This window comes from Gadus chalcogrammus, chromosome 11 (genome assembly GCF_026213295.1).
Source record: "Gadus chalcogrammus isolate NIFS_2021 chromosome 11, NIFS_Gcha_1.0, whole genome shotgun sequence".
In the NCBI taxonomy this organism is placed as follows: Eukaryota; Metazoa; Chordata; class Actinopteri; order Gadiformes; family Gadidae; genus Gadus; species Gadus chalcogrammus.
In genome coordinates, this window is record NC_079422.1 from 5,447,565 (window position 1) to 5,468,276 (window position 20,712).

The 20,712-nt window shown below is 48.7% G+C and overlaps 1 protein-coding gene across 3 annotated transcripts; it reads right to left on the reverse strand.

Annotated features, from left to right (window-relative positions):
- fam131bb (family with sequence similarity 131 member Bb) lies at nt 1-19,137 on the reverse strand. 3 transcript variants are annotated; one of them, XM_056602172.1, is made up of 9 exons: nt 18,969-19,137; nt 11,051-11,088; nt 8,502-8,537; nt 7,879-7,972; nt 5,824-6,048; nt 5,489-5,629; nt 2,340-2,740; nt 1,306-1,569; nt 1-584 (listed from the first exon to the last, which is right to left on the reverse strand). In XM_056602172.1, exons 1-9 carry the CDS (start codon nt 18,994-18,996, stop codon nt 363-365), a joined length of 1,449 nt encoding a protein of 482 aa, XP_056458147.1. In that variant the 5' UTR covers nt 18,997-19,137; the 3' UTR covers nt 1-362. The 3 variants fall into 3 exon arrangements, with proteins under 3 accessions (XP_056458147.1, XP_056458146.1, XP_056458148.1); XM_056602171.1 differs by having other exon boundaries at nt 7,870-7,972; XM_056602173.1 differs by lacking the exon at nt 8,502-8,537 and having other exon boundaries at nt 7,870-7,972.
- Nucleotides 19,138-20,712: the final 1,575 nt, after the last annotated feature.

The window sequence follows — 20,712 nt, forward strand, 5'->3', positions numbered from 1 at the left end:
TCTCTATCTCCCCCCTCCCTCCCTTAGTCTCCTATGTGACCTACAGGATGTAAGGCTTTATGAAGACTCCTTGTGTCCTAGGTTGCATCCTCGGTGATCCCTAGGAGGCCACCTCACCACCTCGCCACGGTGACAGCGTTAGTCTGAGTGGCCAGGAAATTAGGAAAAACAACAACAACAACAACCCCCCAAAAAGATCAGCGCGTGTTGATGAGCCCTGAAAAGGAGCCGATGGATGATGGGAATATGTATTGAGTCATGGCGCTCCTTCCCTTTCTGACGCCCGGGTCAGTCCGTTCGGGTCAGTCCGTTCGGGTCAGTCCGTTAGAGTCCCCCCCCCTTCCCCCAGAGCAGCGCGGTACTCAGTTAGCGGACATGGAGGGGGAGGAGCCCTCCTGCTGCCCGTCGCTCTTCTCCTCCAGAGTCTGAGCGTAGCCGGGGCTGACGTCCGACGCCTTCCGCTCCGTCATTGGCTCGACCGGCGGTTGCCCCGGACTACTGCCGCTGGAGGAGACGTCTCCTGGTCTTGTGGGGGGAGTTAGCGTGGCGGTCTCTGACTCGATGCATAAGGTCACCTCCTCCTCCTGAGAGAGAGAGAGAGGGGGAGAGAGAGGGAAAGAGAGAGAGAGAGCTGTTAATTTAATGTTTGATAGGCATTTTTTCCAACTTATGAACATCCATTTATACTAGGGTTGTCAATGACTACATAGTCATAGTCTAATATGATTCGTCAGGCCAAACCAATCCCCTACTGATCGAATAGCAGAAGATGTATTTTTTAATATACTGTATGCGGCTCAATGTTGCCCTATTGGTTCTGACGCGGTCTAAACACTTCATAAAAAAATCGGATCTATATTTGTAGGCCAAAAGCGACGCGACTCTCTAAACGGCGACAGTCCCACCATTTAACTCACTAAATAGGATGACACATCCGTCCCTGTCAGCATCTGCATTCAACTTGACACAAAATATAGGCTACCCTTATCCTTACATATTATATTGTAGACTAATATAATATACTGGATTTATTATAATACAGCCATGAATTCAATCACTGGCCGGTCACCGTGGAGACGGCGAGCTCCACTCTGTCACACACACATCCTATCAGGACCAGAACCAGGGCAGATGAGTGTGTAGACAATACAATTAAAAATATAAATAATCTTTCCTTCTCATGCAGAATATATGATTTTTTTATTCCAAAAAGTACCTTTATGAACTGCCTTTTTGATTGATCACTAATATGATATAATACAGGAGAAGACTGTCTCCAATCAGGTCGCGACCCTGCGACCTCACCTTAAACTCCTCCTCCTCCTGTTGCTCCAGCAGCGGGGAGTGTTCCGTGCCAATCACGTCGTCGCCCATGACGACCCCCATGCTGGGCTCCACCACGGCGGCCACGCCCAGGTAGCTCCCGCCCTCCACCTGGTAGGCCTCGGTCTGCGCCCCGTTCCACAGGTCCACCAGCGGCGGGTAGCTGGCCGGGGCCAGGCTGTGGATGGTGCTGTTGGGGGTGGCCTGTAGCGAGTGGTTGGCGCTGTGCAGCCGCTGCTCCAGGGACTGGGCCGGGGAGAACGGGTTTGACCGTGATGAGGGGAGGCAGGACATGTGGAACGTGTTAAAACTGGATGTGTGTTGTCCTCTTGGTTCCACAAAGCGTCCGTCCCCTGGTCTAATGGACCGCACTGAGCGGAGGCGCCTATCTTTGGGGGATCACAGACAGTCTTTCCCTGAACACGAAGAGAGCAACAGAGCCCTGTCCCTGCTTTCTTGTTCCTTTTAATTACAGGTTCCTCTGTGTGTCCCATCTCTCGCTGCTCCCTGCCTGTCGGTGTTTAATTAAATGTGTTTTTCTCTACCCTTTGAGAGGCTTTGTAAAATCGAATAAAAAAATTATAATTACGTTATGAACCACCTGAGACTGTTATTGTGTTTTTTCTTTTTTCTTTTTCTTTTTTTTTGTGTCATTTTATTTCTCATACTAATACTAATAATTGATAACAATCCAAGGCCAACCTCACATATCACCTTCAATGCATTTATAAGTTAAGCATGAAAGCCCAGCCTGGCGTTGATCCTACCCCAAGCGTGGCGGAGAGCTTGAATCCTCCGCCTTGACGGTGCACTCAAACCTCAAACAATCTCAACTTTGATCCTTTGGTCACTGACCTCTCCAAGCGGATCCAATCGGATCACAACTTTGTTCAACCTTACAGACTCTAAACACCAACGGCCTGCTTAATTACTAAAACGAGATGCATGATCTATGAGTGATGACTTTTGTTTTAGCAGCATCATTTATCTTGTGTCCAGCCCTGCAGTCCACTGACCTGCTGCTGCTGATACTGCAGGAGCTGCTGGTGCTGGTAGTGCTGGATCTGTTGGATCTGCTGCAGCTGATGGAGCTGACTCTGCTGCTGGAGGCTGAGCTGCTGCTGCTGAGGCTGCTGCTGCTGAGGCTGCTGCTGCTGAGGCTGAGGCTGCGGCTGAGGCTGCGGCTGGGGCTGCTGCTGCTGAGGCTGCTGCTGCTGGGACAGGTACTGGGAGGCCGTCTGTCCGTCAAAGCCCTCGGTCGCGCCGCCCATGACGTAGGAGCCGGCGGCCGGAGAGGCCACGCCGGAGGGCTCGTTGTTGATTGGCTCCCAGGCGTCGGAGGAGGAGAGGCAGTACAGGCCCTGGGAGACGTAGGTGTGGGGCCACACGTCTGCCGAGGAGTGGTGCAGTATCTGGTCTGGAGGAGTTACAGCCAGGTCTTTAAGCTAACGTCGCTTTCACTTTACATGAGTGCAATTAGTTATATGACTTCTACTGCTACCTTTACTGCTTCTGATTGACTTCTACCGAACAAAGAAATCTCCAAAACGATTTGTCGATGGTATATATTATACCTTGCAAACTATGAACGATAGAAAACCCAAACAGAGAGTGTGACTCCATCCTGTGCCCTGTCCAGGGCCGCGGTCTGCAGGGTGAGGGGGGTGCTGGCCTGGGACCCGACCTCACACCGACCAGAGCTGTAGCACATCAACCCTACAAACTGTTGAGAATGTGATCTGACAGCTGCTCTCCAAGGTGGGCTACGATCAGACGGGGAAACGCTTTGGCAACACTCACACTGTAGCGTCCCACAGAGGTTTCATCTCGTGTCAACATGACCTTTGACCCTCTCTGTTTCAGACGTTTCTGTCCGTTATGCAAAGTAAAGGGGGAGGGAATTTTGTTTCACATCGTCTCAGAGCTGGGATTTGTATTACCATCAGTTTGTTTTAAAGATTTTTCAGGTCTTGAGATTCAACACATCACATCAAAGAAGAAAACATTACAAAGCAAGATAAACACTTTACTCCTTGGCAGTGAACACTCGTTCACAACATGTGCAGCAAAATAAGGTGGCCAGAAATGAGCCTATACATATAAATAAATAAATAAAAATAAATATATATGTATAAATATATATAAATATATATATATATATATATATATATATATATAAATATATATATATATATATATATATATATATATATATATATATACATATATATACACAGCGTTTTGGTTGAGCACTATTATCCCTGCAGGCAGAGAAAGAATAAATGCAACTAGACATCTTCCTGACCAAGCAAAAGGACACACAGCCTTGTCTGCCCTTCAACATGAGCCCATTAAACGTTTACCGCGGAGTTGGAACGATGGATGGGCCTGACGTCATGTAACCTAGAGACAAGTCTCAGCCTCTTCATCCATTGGCCCTAAGTAACCATGTGACTCGTCCAGAACGTCTGTAACATAGAGCGCCACGTCACCATGTTACATAGAGCGCTACGTCACCATGTTACATACAGCGCCACGTCACCATGTTACATAGAGCGCTACGTCACCATGTTACATACAGCGCCACGTCACCATGTTACATAGAGCGCTACGTCACCATGTTACATACAGCGCTACGTCACAATGTTACATAGAGCGCTACGTCACCATGTGACTGTGTGGAGTCAGACTGATTAGACTCTAAGGGCCCTATTTTAACGGTCTGAAACGCAAGTGAGCAGCGCAAAGCGCAAGTAGCTTTGTGGGCGGTTCTATGGCGATGTTATATATTTTACCAGCGCTTTAATGACTGTTGCGCCCGGCGCAAATCTTAAAAGGGTTGGTCTGAGGTAGCCTAATTACCCGTAGGTGTGGTTTGGGCGTAACGTGCAATAAACCAATGAGAGTGCCATCTCCCATCCCCTTGAAGAGCCATGAGCGCATTTGAATCTGACGAGTTGATATTTTGACAGCGCGTTTGCAGTCTCCGATGAGACAGATGCATGACCACATGAATTTCAAACTTCAAATGGCTCAGTCTATGGCCAAATAATATGGCCTAATTCACACATGGAATGGCGTTTTCTTCCACAAATACTGAGTCCTCAAATAAATTTCGGCAAAGAAAACTTAACACACATGATATGCGGTAATTGTGGTTCTATTTATGATATACGCAATACATTAACAAACATCGTTTGTTAATGTATTGCGTATATCATAAAAAAACGTATATTGCGTATATCATAAAAAAACATTGCATGCATTATTGTTATCGACTTGTGTTCCTAATATGCATGCGTCCCCCCGTTAATATACATTGCCATGGAATGTATTATGCGTTACGTGTTTAGTTTGCGTGTGTTCAAACAGATGGACGCACACACGCGCCTGCATTCATTAATTATTTTACACATACACACACGCGCGCCCGCATTCATTCATTCTTTTTAACACTCACTCGCAGTAAAACAATGTTTTCTCACGATCAAATAATAGACTGATCAATCCTAAAAGTTAGGGGCTTGTACACGATGTCTGTGTCAAGAAAATATGTGCTTGCTGTACGGTGTTTGCAGATGCATTGAAAAGAATGTGGGGCTAGGTAGATGAGAGAAGCAAAGTGTATACGCAAGGTGCACAAGCAACATTATGCATGCACCCTTAAAATAGCATCTGAACAACGCGTCACTGACTTTAAACCAGGTATTTCCTGGTTTGTTGTTCTGAAACTGCAAAATAGCACAAGGAAACGTTTGCGCCAGAACACGCCTCCTCCTTTTGCCGAACCGCCCCTTCGGGCGCAAGATCATTCCCTAATTTACAGACGCGTGGCGCTGGAGGGAAAAGAACGCTCTGCGCCAGTTGGAAACTAGCAACGACACATGCGTCAGTGTAGAAAGTCAATTGTGCTGGATGCAAGATAGGGCCCCATTTGTTCCAAGCATCCGGTCCGTGATTGGTCAGGCTTGCACGTCAAACTCTCCCTGACAAGGAGGCATCCACTGCGAGAATACTTAGAAACAAACCTACAACTCTCCTCAACTCTCCAAAACTATTCACAGTGGTTTTAATTCAGCATTTCTACCTTCAGCTGCAACCTTTCCAGTGCAGCTGTGTGAGCTGAATCCCCCCCCCCCCCAGTGGCCTGGTTCCCCAGACGTACCTCGGCTGGTGATGCTCTCCTGGTTGACCTCGCTCAGGTGGGCCACACTGCCCTGGTTGGAGCCCGAGCGCAGGCTCTCTCCGTCCATGGACGTCCATGCCATCAGGGTGGCCTGCGAGATGGCAAACTGCTGCAGGATGCCTGGAGGCGGGGCACAACCGCAAGAGCTCCGGTGAAGACGTCATGGCTGGGGCTATAAATCCACTGGCTGAAAGTCATGATCATTTATCCCGGGAGGTGAGGTGACCTGGTTGGCCGACCCAGGGTTTAACAAATTAGAGGTGCGAGTGTGTGTGTGTGAGGGTTGTGTGTATGTTGTGTCTCAGGACGCTGACCTGCGGCAAATCTCGCCTCCTTCTCGCCATCGCTGAGGTCGCTGTAGGCGTCGTTCTCCAGCCGCCGCTCATTCTCCCGCTCCTGGGTGGTGATGCGGGGGATGGGCACGCCCCCGGCGCCCACCGTCTGCATGCCCCAGTTCTGCCACTCGATCATGTGGGCCACGCGGCCCTGGGCCATGGCCGTGGGCTTCGTCACCCTCTCCTTCATGGAGCGACTCACGCCTGGGGAGGAGGAGGAGGAGGAGAGAGGAGCAGGGGTACAGAGGAGGCGGAGGACAAGAGAGGAGGAGGAGGAGGAGGATAGAGGAGCAGGGGTATAGAGGAGGCGGAGGACAAGAGAGGAGGAGGAGGAGGAGGAGGAGGAGGAGGAGGAGGAGGAGGAGGAGGATAGAGGAGCAGGGGTATAGAGCAGGGGAAGAGAGAAGTAGGACAAGAGAGGAGCAGGAAGTGAAGAGAGGAGGAGGAGGAGAGAGGTGAGGAGATGAGTTGAGAGGATGAGAGAGGTGAAGAGAGGAGGAGGAGGAGAGAGGAGAAGGAGGAGCAGAGAGGAGGAGAAGAGAGGTGAAGAGAGGAGTACGTGGACAGGGGAGGAGAAGAGAGGAAGAGGAGAAGAACAGAGGAAAACAAGCAGGTGGAAAGTTATCAAATAGAAGAGCGAGAGAACTGAAGGACTAGGAAGGGTGAGGGTATGAGGGAAGGATTAAAACCTGAAGAAATGGAGAAGGGCGGGGCGGTGTAGGAGGGCTGTGGCGGTGTAGGAGAGTCATGTGCGGATAGGGTGAAGTGTGAAGAAGGGAGAGGAGGAGGAGGAGGAGGAGGAGGAGGAGGATGATGTAAATGGATTATGATGATGGAGATAGAGCACCTAAGTGAACAGCACATCTTGTCTGGGTGTGCAGAGACCTGTGAAGGCCCCTAATGAGGAAGTGGGGGCGTGGCCGTATCTAAACTAGCCTCCTGAAGAGCATGGTGGAAGAGCGGATGGTAAGATGACGGGGCTGGAGACACATGTATGCTTAATGAGACCCCCGCCGCCGGGGGTGGGGATGGGATGGAGGCCGGGGGTGTCTGATATGGCAAGAGGAGCGTCAAAGAATATAGGAGGAGGGTAATTGAGGTGAGGTGGTCTCATGTATTGATGAATGAGGAGAATGGTTGCCTGTGCACTAGCTTCCACACTTCTCCTTGGCTGCACTGGCTAAGCCGTTTCTCCTCTGTTTCTCCTTGCCGCATATCAGAAAAACTCTGCTTCTACAGCAGCTACATTGTGTACTTTTATTTTGAAGGAAAGAATCAAACCTGCCAAGAAAGCTGATGCTGGCTGATATAATCCTGCAATGACGGCGCACCTTCTCTAAACCCTTTGCTATTTCAGTCTTTTGGATGGCAGTGTATGAAAAATTGCATTTATGCAAATAATAAAATAAGAACACATTCTAGGGCACATCTGTAGTAGACGCACACACTGCGACAACTGCACTACATCACGGACTGTACCACAACACCTGCCACAGCAACTGCACTGCACAACAAGGAACACTACAAAACCCAGACACAGCACTCTGACAAAACACTTCAGGGCACACAGATGAAGACAGCTACCAGGCTGCAAAGACACGTGGAGACCACAGCATCACAACAGACGCATTATACGTTGTTCTGTTGTCAAATCCACTTACACAACCACGTAAAACCATGTCTCACCCCTTGCCTCTTTCTAAGCAACAAAACATGTTAAGATGAATTGTGGGTAGTGTATTTTATGTGTGAGTGTGTGTGTGTGTGTGTGTGTGTGTGTGTGTGTGTGTGTGTGTGTGTGTGTGTGTGTGTGTGTTGGCTGAATTAATTGCCGTTAGCATCAATGGCAGCCATTGACGAGGGATATCATAGCAGGGGGGTGAAGGGGGGTGAGGGGGGATGATTCAGGGGAACCCATGTTTGGGTGCCATGTTGACTCAAGCCTCAACGCGGGGAGTGGGGGCAGAGGTTGAGGCAGGGGCCAACATGGGGACCGTTTACCAGTTCACAGCGACAGACACACACCTGACACACCTGTCAGAGAGGACTTAGCCAGAGCTCCGATCCCATAGGCGTTTGAGTTCCTCTTCAGCCGTGGCAAGATGGATGTGGTGTCTTCCATAGACAGCTAGAGCAGGGAGGGGGGAAACAGAGAGGAGAAGGACAGAGGAGGAGGAGGAGGAGGAGTAGGAGGAGGAAGTGTGTGTGGGCGAGTTGTGTGGACAGTGCATATCATGACCCACCAGACAGTGAGAGTTAAAGAGAGAGAGTGAGAGAGAGGGTGAGTTGAGAGGTGACGTAGATGGAGGATTAATAAGTTGTCGGGTGATATGTACAAACAAGCAATCAAACAAACAATGCAACAAGGATCTCAGAAAAGTTATGATTTAATAAAACCTGCAAATTGGTACGCGATTAGGAAGTGTCGTTTTGAGACCTGCGCCTATATCCAATAATGGACTAGTATCTGTATCTGCTCACTTCAATTATTAAAAGGGGCCGTACCATTGAGTCTGAAAGAGAAGGGGAGGGAGGTGTGAGGGGGAGAGAGTCGATTCTTGGGGGGTGAGTGAACTTAAAGCGTGCAAGATAAACGATAATGATAGGAGGAGGGTCAAAAAAGTATAGGATGAAGGAATGGTAATCACAACACTTACATTGATTCCTTCCCATGAAAATTCTGAACGTCCATGCTGAGGAAGAAAAATAGGAGGAGAGAGGGATGGGGAAAGAAGGAGAGGAGGGAGCAAGACAGTAAGAGAAGAGTGGGAACGACAGAGGATATCGATGACGTGCATGATGGAGAGAGAGAGAGAGGAGGGAAGAGGAGAGAGGGAAGGACGAGCAGGGTCGGTGTGGGGAGAGAGTGGAGAGGGGTAGCAAACCACACATGCCAGACAGAGAGAGAGAGAGAGAGAGAGAGAGAGAGAGAGAGAGAGAGAGAGAGAGAGAGAGAGAGAGAGAGAGAGAGAGAGAGAGAGAGAGAGAGAGAGAGAGAGAGAGAGAGAGAGAGAGAGAGAGAGACATAAGTAGAAAGATGGAGGTAAAGAGAGACAATGGAGGAGAATGAGAGAACAATGCAGGACAACAGGATTTCCAAGGATAAGGATGAAAGGGAGGCGTCCCGGAGCCAGAACAAGGGAGGGAGAAGGGGAGGATGGAACAATGGATCAGTCTATCGTTTCTAAGACGTGTGCAGCAGAGCGAAAAACTTTGTGGATGAGCAGGTTTCTCTCCTCCCTGCCGGCCCCACCCAGGCTCCATCCGTGGCTAAGACCCTGTAAGCCAGTCCCAAACTGTGTGTGTGTGTGTGTGCCAGTCTAAGTGTGTGTGTGTGTGTGTGTGTGTGTGTGTGTGTGTGTGTGTGTGTGTGTGTGTGTGTGTGTGTGTGTGTGTGTGTGTGTGTGTGTGTGTGTGTGTGAGAGCACATCCAGACTGCATTCTTGTATGTATGGGGAGAATGCCTGCGACAAAGTAGATAAGAGGTAATCTATGTGTCACCGTTCCTCCCTCTCAGTTGGACTGTGGCTGAACAGACTATGGGTTATCCAGCGGACCAATGCTAATAACTTCCATAACCTCACATCCGCTCGTACGGCAGATATAGGATCCAAACTCAAGTAAAGATCAACATTATAGGGTCTACATTATAGACCACACTCTAAGGCTTTTCTTTCCACCGCTTCAAAAATCTTTAAAAAATGTCCATGTCTGGATACAATTATTGAGAAAGGTGTTTTTTTGTTGGGTTGTATTATGTGTTTTCCTAAAGGACCATTATACTGGTCTGGGTGATTAAACCATCATAAGCATCTCTCTTGGCGTCACTAATTTGCCAAGATAATTTCCTAAAATGACTTCCGTTGTACTGATTCTGCCGCCGAGCATTTAGCCTGAGTGCACTCTCACCACAACGTAAATAATAGCATTAGCCCTTTCAGCTGCCGTCTGCTACATATTGCATATGTATCTGTATATTCTCTAATGGCTGTATGCTTTTATTGTTATCGCTGCCCTACAATCCCGCATCCCTTGTATTCTCAGTATCTCTGGGTCCATTTAGTGAGACATTTAGAGCTGGAGTGGTGCAGATAATGCCTGTTGAAGTAGGGCTTGATGTGTGCTGTGGTATCGCTGATGTGTGTGGTGTGGTGTGAATGTGCATGTGTGTTTGTTTGTGGTGTGATTTGAATGTGTGTTTGGGTGTGTGTGTGTGTGTGTGTGTGTGTGTGTGTGTGTGTGTGTGTGTGTGTGTGTGTGTGTGTGTGTGTGTGTGTGTGTGTGTGTGTGCGTGTGTGTGTGTGTGTGTGTGTGTGTCTGTGTCTGTGTGTGTGTTTGCGCGTGTGTTTGTGCGTGGTGTGGTGTGAATATGTGTTTCGTGTGTATGTGTGTGTGTGTGTTTGTGTGTGTGTGTCTCTCTGTGTGTGTGTTACAGTTTTCCTCCAAGCCGATGACGGGCATAATAGGGAACAATGGTTAAATAAATAATGGATTCTGCCCACAGAGCTTCTGGGAGAAAAGTAAAGAGTTTTCTTCATTTGAGACCAAATTACTTATTTTCCCACTTGTGGAGACGTGTGTCTCCAAATAACTCTCAGTTCCCAGGAGAGATGAGAAGGGAGGAGAGAGGAGAAGAGAAGAGAGGATAGGAGATAATACATGAGAGAAGAGAAGATAGGAGGAGAGGAGAGTAAAGAGAATATAGGAGGAGAAGAAAGGCGAAAAGAAGTAAAGAGAAGAGACACAACGACGAGAATGAGAGGAAAGTGCAGTTGAAAAGAAGCATTCAAGAAGATGAATGGTAGAGAGAATCAAAGGGAAGATATCGATCTGACGTTATACTCAATCCCAGCCCTTAGCGTAGCTCTGTCGCACAGACAAGCAGCAGAGATGGCAGCAGCATACTTCCAGCTACATCTTACCGTCTCACCAATGTAGTGGAAGTATAGCGACACGGACAGAGTGTCAGCCTATATAGGGGACTATTACGCTAGTAGCATGGAGCGCTAGCACTTGGAGAGGGCGAGCAGCTATTAGCTGAGGGAGACAATCTGTCTTCCCAGAAGCAGCAGGTCGTGTGGTACCTTCCTGGGACAGCGGTCTGAGGCGGGCGGCCGGGGTCGCGCCCCCTAGAGGCCGCAGTGGCGAGTCATTTACCACAGGAGCCGTCGAGGGACAAAAAGGGTACGACATGGGGAAGACTTACCTGCTCCCCATCCTTCTGGACCGGCACACCGTCTGCCGCTGGGAGACAGAAGACAGAGAGCGAGAGATGGAGGGAGAGTTGGAGAGAGAGGGCGGGAGAGAGAAAAACAATGCTCATTTTAATTCAGTTCCATGACATTTACACCACAAATTAATTCTTCAATCTATCTTGCTTCACTGTCCAAAATAGCCAAGGAGCGATGCAGTGATCCACGGCCTTATAGACTGGGTGTATGGTGCAGGGTTCACCTGACGGACATGCTCTCTGTAGGACTAATGAATGTTAATATCCCACCTCCCCCTCTTCCTGGCTGTCCAAATCCTAATTAAAATATTAGTTTAATTAGGGGGGACTGGGTTTGTAATGGAGTTTAAACACGCGGCGGTCTCCTGGTGCTCCTCGCGCTATCTGTGCTCCCTGCATGTTCCTCTCTGGGGGGGTGCACTCCAGTGCCCTGTGTCACTCGGAATGTGTCTGCGTGTAAGTGTGTGTGTGTGTGTGTGTGTGCCCGCATGTGTACACTGGTTTCCACGTGTATGTGTGTCTTTGTGTGTGCCTTCCTGTGAGTGCACACTGTGTTTTTTTTGGAGCTGTGTATTTAACTAATGATGAGTAATATCCTGTGTTCACCCAGCAGCCATATTCGTTGGGCGGAGAATCCTTGTACAATCTCTGGAAACCATGACATTGTTATTAAGCAATTTCAGTTGAGCTGCATTCCATTTCCTCGACCATGCAGCATTTAGAATACATTCCGATCAATCCTCACGTTTTTCCCAAAAGATCCGGACGGTTTCCTTACTCAACTAACCAACCGGGTCACTATGTGAATGAGTTCTTTTCCACGGCAGCCAATGTGTCACAGGGCCATGACACAGAGACATCCTGTGCTGGGTTTCCATCATCCCACCATCAGGGCCCTCTAACCCACTGACCCAGTCATTCGCAGACAATCAGCTCCTCGCTGTCTTCTTGGTTGGACACTCGTAACTAGATTCATATCCCTTCCTCTGGCTCTGTCCTCAGGCATCACGTCAACAAGGAGGGGCGGAGACAGCAGAAGGGCTCGCTGTTGGTTTGTTTCCGGTCGACAAGGGAACACTCAATCCCTGCTATGTTCCTTAAGCACTGTTGACACTGGGGGAGTCTGCTGCTCCTTCAGATGTTCAGATGGATCCATGATCAGCACGGCTAAAGCTCTTTCCCAGATTGACACCTGTATGGAACAGTCTTCAGGAAGAGAAGAGATCCAAGAGTTCATACACAGCAAAAATCTGTATACGAGATCGAATTGGAAACCGCCCTGAGAACACGTACACCTGGGAATGTCCACACGACAGCCGATATATGTTTGTGCACCCAGAAGAGCAATGTCACATAGAATCACGCTCTCGCTCCCTCTCTCTCTCTCTCTCTCTCTGCCTGCATGTTCTCGATCTCTGACTCTCTTGCTTTCTTCTTTATGCTGTCTTTGCTCCTCTGCCTTTGACTGTTTCTTTCCCTTTCCCTCTCTCTCATTACACAACCTTTGGCCAATTAGCATTTGAGCAGCCATCACTCTTCCTATAAGGCACCGATGCAGGGTTCCCGAGCTCACAACCGCACTTCCAAAGACGCAAGGCAGCCTTTGGGCATCAGCACAGAACTGGGTCAGACTCAAAGTCTTGTATAATTTATGGAAATGTCGTTTTGGGAAAAGCTACAAGTGGTATATATTTTAGCATTTCGTCTCCTATTGTCTTCAAGAAACACACACAGCCTCAAACCAGAACTTCAGAGCATGTTGTATTAGGAAGGAGGGTTCTACGGTGGAGGATTGTGGAAGCGGATGCTCCCCAATGTAATTCTGAGCTTCTTGGCCGTCCACACCCTGTATTTCTACACACTCGGACTCACATCCCATGGTAAGTAAATCTGCTCCTGAGGAGGCTGGATCCCTTGGTGGAGATACGGCAACAACAACAGAGCACATGACCGCCGCTCTGAGCCAGCTCTCTGTCCCCTGGCGCTCTCCATCCTCCTCCGCAACACACATACACACCAGACATATTCACAAGCACACACACACACACACACACACACACACACACACACACACACACACACACACACACACACACACACACACACACACACACACACACACACACACACACACACACACACACACACACACACACACACACAGCGGTACGGCGCTGGATCCCCCCCTGCAGCCATGTGGGAGCCCGGCTCAGCTCAGTGGAGGAGAAGGAGTGAGGAGCGGGGAGGAGAGGGGAGGGAGACAGAGAGAGATGTAGAATGGGTGGGAGGCTGTGCGTAACGAACGATGGGGGATCTGCAGCGGCTGCATGGTCGTGTAAAAATGCCCCCGCCCCCCCACCGCCCACTCTGCTCCAGCGTGGGAGGCATGATGGGCGCCAACAGAGGCGCAGAATGCCGGGCCTCATCCGTCTCTCCCTCACTGTCAATCCCCTGCAGCCCGCCACGTCATACGCCAGGGCCGCCTGTTTACTGAGGGACAGCTGCGCTCGGGCTGGTTGCTACCATGAGGAGGGGGGGGGGGGCTGTTGGAGGAGCAGCACTACTGGTGGCTATGTGTTGTTGTGTTTGTGTGTGGGTGGGTGTGTGTGTGTGTGTGTGCAGATGCTGGGATACTTATGAGCCTCTCAGTTGGGCAAGACCACAGCTGAGCACCGAGACCCAGCTGGTAAAAGAGGAGTTCTGTGAAAGCTGAGGGGAGGGAGGGGTCCGTGGAGGGGAGGGTTGGAGGGTGGAGGAGGGTGGAGGAGCATGTCCAAGAACATGATGCACATGCAATCACACAGGCATGTGTACAGTTCACCCACACAAACACACATGCCGAACATGTGTTTAGACCATGGCGGACATTCCCGGTGCCGTATCAGTGTCTTGCGATGCTGCCCTACAAGCCCTGGTCCTGGAAGGAGGTGACATCATTAATCTGGTGAGCCTTTAAAAGTAGCAGCTGTATTCATCCAGCGCAGGTTCAGACCCTGATGCTCTGATGCTAAGTAGGTTACAGCAGCAGAGCGCCCACTGCAGTGTTTGCTAGAAAGAGGCCTCCTTGTCTTGGAAACCCGGCAGCCAGCTGGGAGGCCCGACTGCCCGGCCTACATCAGAACGAACTCAAGCTAATGATAATTGTGGCTATGACTCCTCAGACCAAATAAGAAAGAAGCTTGGGGGGAGGGGGGGCTTTAGGCTGGCAGGCTAACCATGACGTGGGCTACATGCTTTGAAGCGGCCCATGTTGGATCCGAAGCTACGCGTCAATCTCTTGTCTTCTTCAACCAACTTTTTTGTCTCTCTTCACTGCCCTGTCTTTGAAGGCAAAATCCCATGAAAATAAAGCTTTAAAGCTTTTATTCAGTGTATTTGTGATTGGCAGATGACAACAATTATGGCGGCTCTTTAAGAGGAAGGTGTTAGATGAGTGTACTTGTGAGGGGGAGTGTTATGAAAGCAAGATTTTGTTTTTCTATTTTATTTGCAAAGAGCGGTGTGTGTTTGAGAGAGAGAGAGAGAGAGAGAGAGAGAGAGAGAGAGAGAGAGAGAGAGAGAGAGAGAGAGAGAGAGAGAGAGCAAGACTTTTTGTTTTGCTAATCAGTGCTAGTCAAAAGGTTAAGCATACACACACACACACAAACATTTTCACCAGCATTGTGTGTCGGTTCCCCAGCTCACTGTAAAGGTGACTCACAGTGTTTGCCACCCTTGCATTTACACGGCCTCTCATTTATCAACAACCACACACTTCACAAGTGCTCTGTCAGTCACTCACATGGGGCGAGCTCGAAGCTCACACACACACTGCCATATGCACAAGAGGCCATTTTGTTTTTACTACATATTTATTATAACCTATCTAATGACTCAGTCATTAGACACACACACATAGACACACACACATGGACGCACGCTCGCTCAGACACACACACACACACACACACACACACACACACACACACACACACACACACACACACACACACACAAAACCATTGATGGTATAGGGGTACTCTTCTTAAGGTCTGGTTGTCTAAGTGACATAACTGACAGGTTATGTCAGTCATTATTATCCTGTAATTTTTACATATCTATAAGATTTACCTTGCAGAACATTTTAGAAGCTAGAGATGACATTTTATAAGTCCACACGTCGGAAGTCTCTGAGGTAGGTTGTTACAGAATAGATAATCTTTTTAGTTGTAGTAATCTCTGTGTACATGTGCGTCCTGCCAGTACACAGTCAGGTCAATCCATCTTCTGTTTGTATTGGGATATTGTGTTTTGCTGTATGAATATTAACTATTGGTGGTAATTTTGATGACATTAACAATTTGAATTCAAGGGATTGCTCTCTGTAATGCAATATTAGAAACAGTAGAGTAACACACACACACACACACGCACACACACACACACACACACACACACACACACACACACACACACAAAGAGTGCATTAATAGAATTGGCTCATAGTGCCTCTTCACTCAACAGTGTGTCAGCAGCAGCCCCATGCCAAGCCCATCAACAGAGAGAAATCGTGAAGAGAGACAGAGAGCGAGAGAGAGAGCGAGAGAGCGAGAGAGCGAGAGAGCGAGAGAGAGAGCTAGAGAGGGAGAGAGAGAGAGAGAGAGAGAGAGAGAGACATGAGAATACAATGGCAGAAAGACAGAGGGATAGGAAAAAGGATAACAAATATGTAGAGAGGAGATAGGGAGACGGAAAGGGTTGGGGAGTTGGATGAGATAAGAAGGGGGAAGAGAGAGAAAGGAGGTGGGAAATATTGTCATGTCCCTCACTTATTTCTAAATTCGACCTCTGGAACCCACATCGTCTCCATTCGATTTACTGCATGTCCTCATTTATAATGTGATGAATGTTTCCACTATGAAATTACCTGATCTTTGTTGTGCCCTATTTAGCGAGGAACTAAACCATGGCTTTCATCCGAGTGGGATAATGCTTTAAAATCGTCAACACCAAGCTCCCCTAGCATTTAGTATTTGTTGTTGTTGATAATCATGATTTGCAATGACTACCTTTAATCCAGAAATATATATAGAGATATATACATCCCCCTTCACTTTTAAAAATCAATACATTACCATGGACACATATTAGGCCCATTCCATGATCAAATAGATTTAATCGTCTAATAAAATGTAACAAGCAAAGGCAATCAAAGATATCCTCCAGGCTCTAGTGTCACCAATCACAGTGAGGCATGTTTCTCATAGGGCTCCGTGTTGTGAGGACAGGGAGAGGTCTTCGGTTTTACATAGGTCTGAGTAGGCTACATACCACGACAGAGGACTGTTGTAGGTTGTTGTACCTGTAATACAAAAACAGCGGCCTCATATGTTCGTGACTACCGAGCCAGCTCTTGTCAGACGTGACACGGAGCCGATGTTATCAACAGAGGGCAGAGAGACGCGTCCAACGCTACTCCCGTGTGCCTTCACATACTAGCCCACCCATCCGCCGCTCATTCTCACCCAGGATAAACACAACCACGCCTTGAGACACCAGCTCGAGTTCAGCGACAGCAGAAGACAGACTGACAGTCAAGCCTTTTAGCTAGCATACACTTCTCACTGGACAGCGTTCGTGTCAATAAGTGCTTGTTTACAGGTCCATGCGGAAGCATATCGATGTTGTTAAAGGGCATTCGGGCCGTGTCAAAACGTTCCGCGGGGGCAGGTGGACGGACCTCGCCGATGGCCTCCTGTCTCGGATGTGGCTGATCAGAAATGACAACGTTACAATTTCAATGATATAATATCAGCTGGCGTCATAAATTCTTTATGACATTTAGAATACAATAAGAGCTATAAGAGATAACACACAATGTTAATCCCCCGCAATGTCACAGCTAGATGTGTTCTGTTAAATGGCTGTTTATGTTGTGGTAGGCTATTTATGTAGAAAGATTAAATCATAGCTCTCTCATTGTGTCATGGCTGTGAATGTGATACACAAACACAGGCACACACACACACACACACACACACACACACACACACACACACACACACACACACACACACACACACACACACACACACACACACACACACACACACACACACACACACACACACACACACACACACACACACACACACACACACACACACACACCTGTAATCAGACATCCTGATAATTGTAGCTGAGCTCAAGCAGTGGCCATGTTTCTCCTTGTATTCAGAATACACCTCACTCTGCTCTTCCCCTGTAGAGATTCACCGTATTGTGCTCATGTAGAAACGACTGTGTGTTTCTTTCCCTCGTTGCTATCTACTCAGAGAACGGGTCCTTACGTTGCCATAGGGGTGACCTTGTCTGTAAGGGGATTCTGACATTAACTGACCCCTAGCTCTGGCCCCTCTTTAGTGTGACCACACAGAACATACATAAATACTGATTGGTGCGTATGGTATGCTAAGTGGCTTATGAATATTTCACGCTGAGCTGCATAATTTAAGATTTTTTTTGCTATTTAAGAGGGCACCCTGAATTTACACACTTAGATGTGTGTGTGTGATGGGGGGGGGGGGGGGGGGGGGGGGGGGGTCCGAGTGTGATCTTACCCCCATGTAAACGCTACATATCAATTTGTTTTGTTGATTACCTAAAACCAATGCTGTTATTTATAACGTGCATTGATGTCTGTCATTTCCCATCCCCCTCTCACGCTATCGCTCTCCCTCTCCCCGTTTCCTCTCTCCCCATCTCCTCTCTCTGGCTCCTCTCCCCTTGCCTGCCTGTCTGCATAGGCGAGGCTACGAGTTGTCCGGACATTCAGTGTGTGGAATTCTTTACACCAGGACGGTCCTAGCGGGAATTCTCCACACAATCCCACAAGCCCCTCTACCTAAAGCCCCTCCCTCTCTTTCTGTCTCCATGTCCACCCCCCTCCACCCAGCACCCCCTCAAACCTCTACCCCCCGCAATAAAAATAATGAAGCATGTGTTTGATGCCGTCTTCCACCCCTTTCCATTCATGCACAACACTGGATCTAACTGCCCCGGTAATACCCCCGGCCAGCGTCGCCTCTCCTTGCCCTTGTCTCCTCCTTTTGTTCTTCCTGGTTTCCCATTGCGATGCCGACCCACAACATCATCATCATAGCACCAGCTCAGCTTTTCACTCTTCCCTCCTCCGCTCCATCCCTCTCTTGCCTTTATCCTGCACACACACACACACACACACACACACACACACACACACACACACACACACACACACACACACACACACACACACACACACACACACACACATACAGCCACTGCCAAACAGCATCATATATCAACGAAAGGGGGGAGGAGGGGATGCAAACCACCGCCTTCATCCCCGCCACACACACACACAGCAGCAGCATCCGCGGTACATTTAACACACACACACACACATACACACACACACTAACACACACACACACACACACACACACACACACACACACTGCCTGTGACATCTTGTCATCATCTCATATGCACAGAGATTGTTCTGAAGCCTGTGCATTCACATCCCACACACACACAATAACACACACACACACACACACACACACACACACACACACACACACACACACACACACACACACACACACACACACACTGCGCTCAGTGGCAGCAGCAGCATAGGTTGATGCACCCCCGCATGCATGCTCTTCCATACAAAACCTGCCCTGGTCCACCCATACCTCTTTCCCTCTCTCTCTCCCCCTCTCTCTCTCTCTCTCTCTCTCTCTCTCTCTCTTCCGCAGGACCCCCCCCCCCACCCCTCTTACTGCTCTCCCTATTTCACCACCAGCCTCCCTCCCAGACCTAGCCATGCGGCGGATAGGAAGGACAGGAAAAGAGAAGCCGGTCTTACTGAGTGTCCTGGAGCCGATGCATCCCATGGTGTATTCACAAAGGCCCTGGAAACAAGCGTGGAAGCGTTACCCGGACACCGCGCATTCTCCCTCTCTCTGGTAGATCGCTCAGTTTCTCTCTCCAGCGTGTCTCCGTCCGGCGTGTCTCTCTCTCTCCTGTGCTCTCCCTTTTTCTCTATCCCTCCCTCCTCTATTTGCTTGATCGGTCTCCCTCTCTCTCTCTCTCTCTCGCGCGCGCTTCTTCACACCCACCCCCCTCCCTCTTTTTTTTCCCTCTCACTCTCCTCCTCCTCCTGCCCTCTCTCTTTCTCTCTCTCTCTCTCTCTCTCTCTCTCCCACTCTCTCTCTCGCTCGCCCCGGTGCAGTGTCTTAGAAGATATCCTGTTAGTAAGTCAGTCTGCCCTGGGGAAACAGATTAGGACTAAATAAAGAAGTGGCCCATTATTATCATGACTGTAATATATGCAATACTGCATCCTACCTCCCAGCATTTTGAATAACTGATACTGTTTTAGTCCTTGGAAATTTCCAAGGTGACAAAAGTGGTCAATATATTTGTGGCCATGATTTGTAGGACTTTGATCAGACAATTTATTTGACTATTCCTATCAAAAAAGGGGAAAAAAGGGGGAGCATAAACACTGGTGTGATGACAGAACGAAATTGGATGACTGTTTGGTTGTAGAGCGTATTGAGTTACCATCAGAGGATCAATTGCAGGGAGGCTTGAAATACGGTGCTGCCATTGTTGTCATTGTTGTGGAGAGATCACTGCACTGCTGTAATATTGTGGAGCTAAAATGGGGGATTCTCTCACTGTCTCCCTCTTCTGTGCGCGTGCTGCCTAACAATACACTGCCGCGGTTTCCCTGAGAGTCGCCCTCTCTCTCTCTCCCTTCGTCTCTCTGATGCGCCTCGCCTCTCCAAGTCCCCACCACTCTCCACTCTCCACCCCCCAACCCTCACTGTCTCGCTCACTCCGATCACTCACATAATGCATACGGATCCATGGATCCCAGTGTTGAACTATCCTGTAAAATTGACTTTTCTAATCTCTCTCTTTCTCTCCCTCTCTCTGCCATAAATCTTTTTTTCTCCCCATGTAATTCTATATATAGCCTTCACCTGGTTTAGCCCATGCCCTCTCCTCATTCTGTGTGCATGTGTGTGTGTGTGTGTGTGTGTGTGTGTGTGTGTGTGTGTGTGTGTGTGCGTGCATGCATCCAGGTATGCACATAAATGTGTGTGCATGAGCATGTGTGCACGCATGAATATGTGTCAGTGCTTCCAGGCAGAAGACAGCGGGTTCATGGATATTTGCTGATACAGGGGTGAACCGTGGTTCTTGGCTTTTAAAGAACCTGAACCTGGCCTTAGATAAACGCTGCTCTGTGATTGGTCAGGAGGCCACCAGGGTCCAGCCTTAAGAACCCCCGGGCCCCCCGTGTCCATCTATCTCCTTGCACCCTTCCATCATTCTGTGTCTGGCAGATTGACTTCATTCGTCTTGTAGTCTCTCTCTCTCTCTCTCTCTCTCTCGCACTGTCTCTCTCTCTCTCTCTTGGACTTGTCACATTGAATAAGGTGGTCTAAGGCTCTTTACTTTGCCAGAATCTGCTCTGAATATCCATCCATCTTTGAGTCTTCATGTGTGTCTCCTATGTCAGAGCCTCTTCATCCTGTGTGGCTCTCTGTCGGACATGTGTCTGTGTTGTGACAAACGGGGCCGATTGGGTCAGATGC

What these genes read in the sequence shown, in the direction of transcription:
- fam131bb (XM_056602171.1), bottom strand. Translation starts at nt 18,996, where the DNA reads ATGGGATGCATCGGCTCCAGGACACTCA. An exon ending in CATCGGCTCCAGGACACTCA is followed by an intron (nt 11,089 to 18,968) that starts GTAAGACCGGCT and finishes TCTGTCTCCCAG; the next exon opens with CGGCAGACGGTGTGCCGGTC. An exon ending in GGAGAGCATCACCAGCCGAG is followed by an intron (nt 2,741 to 5,488) that starts GTACGTCTGGGG and finishes TAACTCCTCCAG; the next exon opens with ACCAGATACTGCACCACTCC.